Source organism: Zalophus californianus, chromosome 5 (genome assembly GCF_009762305.2).
Source record: "Zalophus californianus isolate mZalCal1 chromosome 5, mZalCal1.pri.v2, whole genome shotgun sequence".
In the NCBI taxonomy this organism is placed as follows: Eukaryota; Metazoa; Chordata; class Mammalia; order Carnivora; family Otariidae; genus Zalophus; species Zalophus californianus.
The window spans coordinates 17,178,430-17,190,557 of NC_045599.1; the positions used below are offsets into that span (position 1 = coordinate 17,178,430).

At 43.7% G+C, this 12,128-nt stretch overlaps 1 protein-coding gene across 3 annotated transcripts in view; it reads left to right on the plus strand.

Moving 5' to 3' along the window:
* The window catches only part of LOC113929628 (zinc finger protein 474-like), a 59,044-nt gene extending 47,125 nt beyond the window's left edge, over positions 1-11,919 (plus strand). Inside the window, exons 3-5 of one of the 3 annotated variants that reach the window (XM_027606659.2) lie at positions 3,978-4,158; positions 7,075-9,670; positions 11,069-11,919. In XM_027606659.2, the coding sequence (XP_027462460.1) occupies positions 3,978-4,158; positions 7,075-7,220 (327 nt within the window). In that variant the 3' untranslated portion in view covers positions 7,221-9,670; positions 11,069-11,919. The remainder of the gene's footprint in view (positions 1-3,977; positions 4,159-7,074; positions 9,671-11,068) is intronic. The other 2 variants (XM_027606660.1, XM_027606661.1) reach the window with 2 other exon arrangements.
* The last annotated feature ends 209 nt before the right edge of the window (positions 11,920-12,128 follow it).

The following is a 12,128-nucleotide window of genomic DNA, read 5'->3' on the forward strand; positions in this document are numbered from 1 at the left end:
TTGTTTTGATTTTGCTCTCTCTTTGCACTGCAGGTGTAACCCCCATGAGCCTTAGTGAAAAGCTGGCTGACTCTCAAACCTGCACACATTTGACCGTGTCTTATATCCCCAAAGGAAACCACACCACCAACTTAATTTGTTTCTGCTTTCACGCCACCCAGTGCTACTTACAAACATTGGCAAAGGTCTTTTCATTCCACTAAGTTTCTTGCAGCTCATCCTCACTGGGTCTTCCCATTATCCGGTGAGTATTCTTCCCTAATTGAATGACTGTCAGATTCTCTGCGGTACCAAGAGAATCCCAGTTTGTTTTTGCAAACACCTCAGTAATTTTTGCTATTTTATTTCCCAGAATCCAAATCTCTTCATTCTCTGAAGATGGTTTGCCTCATAGTTAGAAGGCTGAATTCATCCTGTAGGAGCTCCTTCTTGTGCCTCACTTCCTGATGACCCATCCCTCTTTCGTCTTTTCTCCTTGTCCTCAGAGGCTAACATGTCTAATTACATCCGGGGATCTCATCTCCTCCTGCCTCCTCAGAGACCTTGCTCCCATACTTAGCCCTCTGCTCTCAGTGCTAACTGTCTCTTTCTGCCTAAGATTGTTCTACCCCTAAAACAACAACCAAACAGATCTCTTTATTTTTTTTAAGATTTATTTATTTATTTTGGAGAGAGAGAGAGAGTGGGGGGGTAGGGGAGAGGGGCAGGGAGAGAGAAAGAATCTCAAGCAGACCCTAGTTAAGTGCAGAGCCCAACGTGGGGCTCCATCTCATGACCCTAAGATCGGGGCCTGAGCAGAAACCAGGAGTCAGAGGCTTAACTGACTGCGCCATCCAGGCGCCCCCAAAACAGATCTTTCTTCAGCTCTACCTCTGTCTCAAATTTCCTTTCTGCGAACTTTTTGAAGTTGTATTTCTGTTTTCCTTGACTTAATCCTTAACTTTTAACAGTTAAGTTTTTACCCATATCCCTCTGTCAGAGCTCAACTCTCAAAAGTCACTGGTATATAATCTGTCAGCAACCAAATCTAGCGACTTTCCTCAACCCCCCATTATTCCCTGTGGCATTGGACAGAAGTGATGCCGCCTTTCTGGAAACCGGAAGTGTTTCCTGAATTCTGAACGGAGTCTTTTGTCTCCACGCCCTGTTTCTTTAATTGAGAACTTGAACCTTTGTCTTTTCAGGCTGTGATTTCCTTTGCCCAATCTCTTCACTGTAGATTTCCCTCAGGACTTTCCCTCCATACATACTCTATATTCTACTTTTCTGGAATTTTCATGGTTTTAAACATCATCTCTGTGTGCAAAGCTCTGAAACCCATTAATTCCAAAGGACAGGACTCTATTTGCTATTTTGGCTGGACTTACACTTGAATTCTACTAGGATATCAAACGCAACACGTCCAGAACAGAATCCACTTTTTTCTCCTTCCCTAACCTGCCTTTCCGGGTTTCCTCTTTTCCGCAAGTGACATCACCACTGATGTTCTCTTGGATCCATGATTTCCTTACCCCAGAGCCAGGGATGCTCAAGCTCTCATTGATGTGCTGCCAACACAGCCCTTGGAGATACATTATTGCCAGACTAATTTTCTATAAGTGCAATTATAGGTTATTCCCCTGCTTAATAGCTTCCTATCACTTACAAAACAAAATCCAGATCTTAACATGGCATTCATGGTTGTTCATAGCACGGCTGCAGCCAAACTATCTGATTATAGTTCTCAAGGCTACACTTATCACTGGGCAACTATTTGTTATTATTAATATAAATATTTTATATTAGTTGCTCTTCTCTCCACTCACTTTTAGGTTCCTGTCCCTGAGGCTTCGCTCATGCTGTTCCCCATCTCCAAAACCTTCTGTGATCCAAACTCTACCCATTCTTCAAATGCTACTTCCCTCAGGCTTCCCTGGTCTTCACAACTGGAAGAAACATTTCCAACCTTTGCATTTCATTTATGTGTTACCACTAATAGAGCCATACTCATTTTCTTTTGATTAGTGTTTACATGAAACTTCTTCCCCATCCTTCTGCTTGTAAACTGTTTGTGCCTTTATTCATAAAATGTGTTTCTTGTAACCAACATATAGTTGGGGTTTTTCATCTAGAGATTTTTTATTTTATCTAGTCTGTCAATCCAGACCTTTCAATTATGTTCTTTAGTCCATTTATATTTGCTGTAATTATTGATCTGTTTGAGTGTAAGTCTATCACCTTGGTGTTTTAATTCTATTCCTCTTGCCCTTTTTTGTTTGTTTGTTGTTTTGTTGGTTCCTTCTTTCCTATCTTTCTTCGGCAAGTGGTTAATTTACCTTTTTTTTTTTCATTCTACGTCCCATGTTGAATTTTTAGTTCTGCCTCTTTGCATGTGTTTGTGGTTTGTGATTACTGTAGACATTAAAATTTGCACCTTTAATATATCACATTCTCTGTTTAAAAAAATCAGTTTAAGAAAAATCTAAGAATTCTATGACAATCTATTTCCAATGTTTAGTCCTTGCTTTAGGTAAGTTTAGTCCTGGGGTTTAAACTCCCCAATGGTAAGCTACCCCTGCCTTGTACTTCATATAAAGCCTGGGAGCTACAAGGCTTTTCCCTGTTCTCCTGCCGCAGCCTTAGGCTGCTGTGGACCCTTCCGGCATGCAACACGGAGGGAGTCCCTCCTACTGTCCCCTCCCTCCTTAGTTCCTACCCCTCCATCAGCAGTCGATTGTTCTTATCTCGAACCCAGAGCAAGGCCTAGTTCTCCAGCCTCAGATTTAGGCAGGACCTGCATTCCTGAATTGGTGAGGGTTTCTCTCCGCATTGTTAGACTGCCCCACCCCTTACTGTTACTGGGTGTAAGACGGGGTGTGGGAGGGCTTATATAGATAGTTACTGCATGCATGCCTGCATTTCAGTAAGGTTCACACTCAGCTGTCCTGCCTTCTCTCTGTGGGAGACACCTGCTGTCTCATATTCACATAAGGTTGCAGCCTGGGAGATTCTCTTGGTTGTGCTGATCCACTCTCAAACTCAGGCGGTCCTTCTGGTTCATTAATTTACCTTGCAACTTTGATTCTCCAATAGACTAAAAACTTATGCTTCCGTAAGCTCTCTGATTTGTTCTTATTGCTTAGGTGGGAGCAAAGTTTCGTGTCACTTTCTATACCCTGGAGAGAAGCAAAAACTCCCTATTCCATTTTAACCTTCAGTCTTCCTTAGATTTAGTTCTCCCAGAAACAAGTGCTAAGAAAAGAATTTGAGTCCAAGTAGTTTATTGGGGTGGTGATCCCAGGACCCCCAGTAAAGTTGTGGGAGGAGCGACAGGGAAGAGAAGGAAGTCTATATAGTGTGTGAATGAGCAGCTGAGGTGAAATCCCACCGGGGGCTCTTGGAACACTGCATGGAAAAAGCCTTGGTGAAGTGGCCATTATCGACCAACTCCCACTTGTGGTTGATTAGCCGCCCTGCCTGTGGGTGGAGCCTGCTCCAGGTCAGAAAAGGCTTAGAATCACAGGAAGTTGTTAAGGTGAGGGAACGTGGGACGCTCGCTACACAATGTCCCTTCTAGACTCTCCAGTGACACTTAATGACTTGACTTCTCAGGAATATTGGCTTACTAGAGCCTGATGTTACTGAAAAGATGATTCATACCTGATTTATTTCCGTAGTCTCCCAGCGTGGAGAATGGCCGGAAGATAGGTAATCAAAAATCATTAAATGAGAAAACACATTTTATAAAGTACCAATTTGTAGAATTCTGGTCAGCTCTTCTTTATCTCCTATCGTCCTCCCAAACCCACACCTGCACCCCCACCCCAATCACTCAGATGACATGGTTTGTTCTCTTAGTTGTCAAAAAAATTTCCATTTACCTGACTGGCTGGAATTTTTAAAAAATGTGATTGTCCAGCTAATGTGAATGTATTATAATTTAAAGTGTAATTTCTACGCCTGCACTTTATCTAACAGATATTTTATATTACTTGTAGCCAACAATGATAAGGCGTCCACCAACAGTTATCTGCTACATTTGTGGTCGTGAATATGGAACAAAATCTATTGCCATCCATGAACCACAATGTCTGAAAAAGTGGCATAATGAAAACAACTTGTTACCTAAAGAGTTAAGGAGATCAGAACCTAAAAAACCAGAAGTCAGGACCATTACAGGTAAGTTCTGGGAAACAAAAACAAAAACAAAAAAACACTTGAGTCTGTAAAGGGAGACTTTTCTCTCTGAACTTATTAAGAGGAGAGGTATTCCTTCTTATTTATTCAAATAACTGCAATCAGCAACATTTACTGTCTTGACTATAACCAAATAGGAAAAACAGTTCTAGAAGGCCTGACCAAAGGGCCTCAGATGCTAAGACGTAAAGACACTATTGTCAAAACTGTGCAAGGAGAGCGACCCACTGGCATTCCCTGTATTTCCCAAAAGTTACTTTCGTATATTATCAAACTTATACTTAAAAAACATGAAGCTTAAAAAATCTTGGCGGGCACCTGGAGACATGTTTTCAAATATGAATGTTTCTTAGTGTTCACAGAGCAGGCTACCGGCCTCACAGTTTTCAGGGTCCACCAGCCAGGGTGCCAAACTGAATAAATTAGTCCACGTATGACAAAAGGGAGGGTGGGGGCCACGGGAGTGGGAGAATACCGACTCTTTCTAAAGGAGGCCACGGCTACCTGCTTCCTGCTGTTACCATTAAGAAATGTAGCCCAGTGTGGGCATGTTTTTCGAAAACACAGAAGAAACTGTAAATCCAGAAATCGATAGGCAATGCCCAGATCTTTCAAATTTTGCAATTAATGCTTTGTAAAGCACCGCACAAGCCAAATGAAACCCCATTGACTGCCGTGTGTGGCCTACTGACGGAGCGTTTGTTTGCCCATTTGGGGCGAGAACAAAGTAGTTCAGAGAATGTTTGCCAGGCCAACTCAGACTTGCGAATCTTATTTCTACCATCATCACTTTCTCAGTGGATCGCCTCAAAGGAAAATCATTCTTGGTTTTAAGAAAAGTATCATTCAATTCAGTAATCCTCCTTCTGTAACTGTAGATTTGCATAACTGGAGGGTACCTCCAAGTCATTTAGTATTGATCAGTCCAGAGCACTCTTGTCAGAAATGTGACCCGGGAGAGTTCTCTAACAACCCACAGAGTGGAATCTAGGTTGTCATGATGAAGTTCTAGAGGCTGCTAGAACCCAACTATTCACAGTCCTTGCCAAGAGTAGGAGGACTCATCGTTCAGGTGGGAAAAGGGCTCAAGATGAACACATGCATCCATTGAAATTAGAGCATTTGCCCACAAAGACCTTGTTTGCCTCACTGAAACTCTCTCCTAGCAATTCTCTGTGGTGTCAAAAATCTGTTTTCTTGGGTGCCTGGGTGGCTTAGATGGTTAAGCGTCTGCCTTCGGCTCAGGTCATGATCCCAGGGTCCTGGGATCGAGGTCCTTATCAGGCTCTCTGCTCAGCGGGGAGCCTGCTTCTCTCTCTGCCTCTCTCTCTCTCTCTCTCTCTGTCTCTTATGAATAATTAAATAAAATCTTAAAAAAAATCTGTTTTCTTCACTTCTGACTTTATCACCTTCTGTGCCTGAGCATAATGATCACAAGTCTCGAAGAGGAGAGAGAAATGACGGGCTTGAAGGCCCTGGGGGTGTTCATTAGTCTCTTACTGGCCACAGGTGGAAATGGTAGGCCCTATCACTGTACTTCCCTGCAGTTTTCCTCTGGGCGCCATGCTGTTTTTGTTTCTGAAGGCGTCATTCATCTCGAGGCAGAGAGAATTCCCATTCTGATTTCCACCCCCACGGACTTACTATGGTCATGGAATCCAAAGAACCCTTCCTCCAGATCCAAAGTCAATGTCCTGCTCAAAAACTTTTAGCGATGTGATGAATCATCCCCAGTGAGACTCAATGAATACTCTGGAATTTTTGAATACATATTACATTGTATGAGTGAGGAGAAAGTCCACGCCATTCCTTTTTCAATAGTTTTCAAAGCTTTCAAAGTATACATTCGTGTGGAAAGTGATACTGGTTTGTCCAAAGGAGAAAAATGAGGTTGTGCTGGGGTTCAATTTCCCGTGGAGTAAAATAAAGAACATGAGGAGTAGCAGGTTGGGAATCTAAAGTTTGCTATGCTTGTGTGAACCATTAGGAAGAAGTCACAGGAGATTTGCTTGGGCTTTAATGAAGAAATATTTGCTGTGAAAATGATAAAAAGAAAAGTATGCAATCTATGTTTGAGTGCCTGGCTACACTTAAGGGGACCTATTTGGGGTGATTCGAAGACACAGTCAATTTAATGTACTAAAGCCATTCTATTTAAATAAGGTTTATTAAAGCTAAATCCCACACTGTTTTTCTAAAATAAAGCCATATGCCTTTTTTCCTATGGTCTGCCAATGAAGATTATACATTTCTCAGATGTCTTGGTTGTTTTCTTAAGGACACTTCTTTTTGTCAGATTAACTATTCTGTTTGCATTCTTCGCTCTAATTATTTAAAGAATCTCCAAGTTTATGGCCTTGAAGAGATGATACATTTTTAGGATATCATTCATCCTAAATTCACCCTCAACTGTCAGTTTTGGCTTTTCAGAACATTCCACTGAAGGATTACAGAAGAGGAGAATACAAATGCATGTTCTTTTCCCTTTGTAAGTTTATATTTAGAGTCAATTGAAAGAAGGCCAAAAGTTGTATTTGCAAGATAATAATGTGTAAGCAAAGATGTTAATAATTAGTGAAGAATGCATATCATAACACATAAAACAATGTCTTCCCCTTTTTAAAATACAAGGAGCGAAAAGTCTCTGGTTCATAGCTAACTTTTTATTCAACCCTTGCAAGAGGGAGTGGCACTTTTTTTTTTTTTGGCAAAAGTAGTATGATTTGTTTAAAAGCCTCAGTCAACAGGTATTTCCTGAAAATATTTTCCATAAAAAGTAGAGTATGTTTCTCCAGAATAAAAACTGATCCATTTTACCATTTTTCTTTTTCTTTTCTTTCCTTTTTGTTCCTCTTTCTTTCTTTCTTTCTTTTTTTTTTTTTAACTTTTCTGCCAAAGGCTTCTATGATCTCGATGCCTTAAATGAAGCTGCTTGGACCAGCGCCCTGAGCCAGCTGGTTCCCTGTAATATTTGTGGGCGTACCTTCCTGCCAGACAGACTGATTGTTCACCAACGATCCTGTAAACCAAAAGCCGCCAAGTAAAGCCCTCTCCCAGCACAAGTGTCACAGGACTAAGATCCTTTTGAGAGAGATTGGGGTAATGGAGGGAAGGAGGAAGAGGCGGTAAGGAGAGGAAACAAGAAACCCTGGAAAGCGCTCAAGGTTGTCTAGCGCGGGAAGCCAGCTCAGGGGTCCGCTGGCACGAGCCTGGCCATGACCGTGACGTGGTAGGCCGACGCTCTGCCTACCCCCCCACCCCCCCCCCCGACCCCGAACAGCTGTGCGCATGTGCGCAGACACACGGGTAGGGGGCGGAGCGTCACACTCCGTCGGGCAGAATTACAAGTGGGTTGCACCTCCTCAGGGCTGGCATTTTTGTCTCCAGGAAATTTCAGAGCCAACAGTTGCTGTTTTTCTTCCTTTCTCTTTTCCTGAGCAAGATTTTTGGAATTTCACAATTAGGCCTATTATTATTATGGGAACAAGAGGGTTCAGGTGGCAATTTCAGGCAACTCCTTAGTCTCAAGAAAAACCGGATCCCTCCCCATCCCTGTGCTCTCTGAAATAACGTGCCACCCAGGGAAACGCTTTTGATTGAGCTATTGATTGGAAATCTTCTTTTCTCTACAAAATTATTGCACAGCAAAGACTTTCAAAAAAGAGATAAGGAGTTAAAGTGCTAGAACTGTGCCTAACTCCTACTCTCTTACCAGGAGTGGGAAATTCTACAGAGAAATTTCAGAACTGGTGCCAGCCTCATATGTCAGAAGAGTTCTACAGTGCGATTCATCACATGGGTGGAGGTTAGCTCTTTCCTTCTATAGGAGAAGTCCAGAGAGTTCTCCAGGGTCTCCAAGGGGCTGATAGGTGTTTTATTGTTGAGATCTAAAAGCCTGCCAGGAAGTCCTGTGCCTCCCCACCCATTGCCCAGGCAATGGCTTGTGAAACTGCCCTGTATTTTAGACCTTGAATGTGCATTCATAGAGGCGAGGCTCTCCTGGGAGGAGGCCAGGGTCAGGGAGGGGCTCTGCCCAGGAAATTCTGCTCCCCCGGACAGCGCTGCTTTGCCCAGACTCCCGGCAGTTTTGCTTGGGATCTTTGTTCATTTTATGGCTGAAGTTCAGAGCCATCCTGGATCCACTGGGTTGCTGCAGACCTTGAATTCATGACCTAACAGCACAGTCAGCTCCAAATTATACAAGCAGATGTATTGGACCTAATATTTTAGTCCCACATCACTGTATTATGAGAGGTTAGTTAAGATAGTTGCACTAATCATCGTTGTTGGTTTTTTTGTCTGTTCCAAAGGAAGAAGAGATTAACTTTAAAATAGTCTTTAGCTACCCTCAAAGAACATTATCCCCTTGAGAAAGGCATAACATCTCATACCGTTGATGGTTTAGTTTTTTCATTTTGCTAGCAAAGATGACAACATCTAATACTCAAGTTAGAGTAATGGGTCAGACTGTGCTTAGAGCTCTCTAGCCTGCCGTGTGTATAAATCTCCCATCAGCCTACAAGGAGAGGTTATCTTTATTTTACATCTGAAGAGACTGATATTTAAATAGGTAACAAGCTAACTCGAGGTCACACTGAGCTTGAGTCGAGGGACGGACTAGGGAAGCAAACTCGTGACTCGGAATCCCAAACCACCACTCGTACCCAGTGCTATCTGTATGCTACAAACAGATCTCATCTCATCATGAACTCAATGAACTATGCAAACAAAAGATCTGCCGAATGTGATTTTTTTTTTTTTTTTATCCAGTGTTTATAACTAAGGCAAATGGGAATCTCAGTATGCTTCTAGTTTGCCTGCCGGTCAGGGTTTCTCTTACACTGAGGAGGTGAAAACCCAAGTTTGAACGGCGCTGTCTTTCAAAAGCCACTCTGCCTTCTGCTGATACTCAGCAGTCCAGCGAGGAAACACAGCAAAAATGCCGGCCTCCACTTTGAAATGGGTTGCCACTTGGGGCCCTAACAAGACATTCTGATACCCGTTCCTTGCAAAGCATGACCAAAAAAATCCAAACCAACTACTCTGTAGACATTATTAGGTCTGTGAGTTCTGGAAGTGGGCAACGACTGGCTCTTGCAGGAATTGTCACTTCCACAGGGAGTCATGAGTCGCCTGGACATGCACCTGGACACAGGGGGAGACTCCCCCCGCCAACAGTTCCCCCTCAGCTGGCCTGCAAGTGTTCCGTGGAATTACACCCAGAGCAAGCTCAGGAGGAACGACCTCAGTCTAAGAGTTCCTGTCTCTTAGCAAAGGCAAGTCGTCAGAACCTCCACATGGACAGGAGGGAGCTCGACGGTTCTCTGCCAACGGCCCTCCTTCCAATTAACTCACTTCTGTGCCGGTATTTGTACCGCAAAAAGAAAATAATTTCTTGAACAGTAGTCGGAACCTCCGTGAGCTGTGAATTCGAACCTTGCTGTGGTCCCCGTAGATAATCTCCTGGATGATGAGGAGCAGACACTAGATGAAGGTACTCCTAGGTTTCCATTTCCACTCCCAGCTGGGCAGTTATTGGTCTGGGGTGCGTGATTTTTAGAGGCATGGGCAACGCCGCTCCGCCCTCACTGCTCTGTTAACTGGTGCTGCAAACTTCCATTAGATTCTCCTCTAGGAGAGGAGGGGGGTGGAGGGGTGGGGCAGTAAGGAGGGCACATGATGTGATAAGCACTGGGTGTTGGATGCAACTGATGAGTCACTAAACTCTACCTCTAAAATGAATAATACACTCTATGTTAATTAATGGAATTGAAAGAAAGAAAGAGAAGAAAGAAAGAAGAAAGAAAGAGAAAGAAAGAAAGAAAGAAAGAAAGAAAGAAAGAAAGAAAGAAAGAAAGAAAGAAAGAAAGAAAGAAAGAAAGAAAGAAAGAAAGAAAGAAAGAAAGAAAGAAAGAAAGAAAGAAAGAAAGAAAGAAAAATAAAAGTTTAGGAATTGCAAAAAAAAAAAAAAAATCCCCTCTAGTTAAGGCTACGGGAAAGGTTCCAGGATTTCTGGATGCTCATTTGCACATTCAATTCACATCACAGTTGCAGGGGATGTCCTATCAGCAGGGAACACGGGGGACCAAACAAGCATATCCTAGCAGGGGTGTGGAGGGGACGAATCTCCCGCTGTGAGTCCGCATGGAAATCCCGTTAAGAGCTCCATTACGGGGACTCTTCGGGCGGCCTCCTCTGAGTATTTTCTGACAGGCAAGTATTTCCAACTGGGGTCTCTGGGCTGGCTCCCAGATGACACTGCTTGGGCCTGAGGAATCCTGACCCGAGACTCTTCGTGGAAAAAGAAGCAAGCTGCTATGGCTAAGGGCAGGCGGACTCATTTGTGGAGCAGGGGAGAGAGAGAGAGAGAGCAGATATCCAGTGCCTTCTACCTACTGAAAACAGCCCTGGGTCTTTCTGTATTTGTCTCCTTCTGACATTAGTAGCATTTCTTCTTCACACTCCGGCCTGAACCAGCCTGTGTGGCTTTAATCCTGTATCAAGTCAGGGCTGGAAGTTCAGCGCCTTTCCTTCCCCCATCCTGAAGTGATGGTCCACCTTCCTTTATCATTTATTACTTTCCTGGTGACCCACCATCCAGCCCACATGAAATGGTGCTCCTGTCTGGCTCATGCTGCCCAATCTCTGTGAGCACTGTGATCAGAGATGAGACATGAGGTTTTCCTGCATTTGAAGGAAACAGACTCCTTGGGGAAGGAGTCAGGTTTCCAGTGGGGGCCAAACCGGGAGGTGTAGAGAGAATATATACCAGGAAAAACACTTATCGTAAGATGATACACCTTAGTTCTGCTTACGTTTTTTTTATAAAAATACTTAAATAAACACAACTCATAGAAAAAGTATAGTGAAGTCTCATGTTCTCTACACCCAGGTAAACTCTCTTCTTGACATCCCACTGGGGTCGAACTGGAATGGTTTAAATTTTAGCTCCTAATTTTTGGGGCAAAAGAGGAAGACGGAATGGCAGAGATTGCTGTTGAGAGCATAGGATTCCACGGTACGTCTGATAACGCCCTTCAGCTGTATTTATGGGAACATGAGATCAAGCCAGCAATGGATATCAGCTTCAACTTCAGATGTGATTAAAAAAAAAAAAAAAAGTGAAACCTGACCTAGGCATTATGGAGCCAGGTCCTATCACTGAAACACATTGATCACTTACAGGCCAAGGGTTTTAAGGTGACTCTTAGTTGAGAGTGTGCTAGGCAAAACAACAGCCCCCCAACATTGTGGATGCCCAGTCCCCAAACCTTCTGAAAATGTTACCTTACAGGGTACAAGAGACTTCGAAGATGGGATTAAGGTTGTAGACCTTGGGGGGGGGGAGATGATCTCACATTATCTGGGGGAGCCCCAATCTGAACTGCATGAGTCCTGAAAAGTGGAATAAGAAGGGAAAGGGGGGTAGTCAGAGAGACGGCAGCATAAGAAGGATCTATCACCCTGTTGCCAGCGGAGATGGAGGCAACTCTGTGTAAGGACCAGAGAGATGCCTGCAGGGGCTATGCGTGGCCCCAACTGACAGCCAGCAAGGAAACTGGAACTTCCGTCCTCTAACCACACGTGCCTGGACTTTGCCACTGACCTCAATGAGCAGGGAAACGGATTCTCCCCTGGAGCCTCCAGGAAGAAACGCCGCCCTGCCCACCATTCATTTTTATCTGGTGAATCCAGGGTTGAACTCCTGACCTACAGAGCTGTAAGAAAATAAATGTGCATTGCTCAAGCCAGTAAGTTTTCAGTGATTTATTTTGGCAGCCATAGACGACGAATAGAAGCATCTAGGTGGCGTAGGGTAGGACCAATGTAACTATGGACCAGAGCTACAGCAATCACATCCGTGAGGGAAGCCGGCCACCTCCACGGCCGGCCTCAAGGAAATGAGAACACAACCAAATTTGCTTGGGGCAGATTGCCCAAGGAAACAGGCT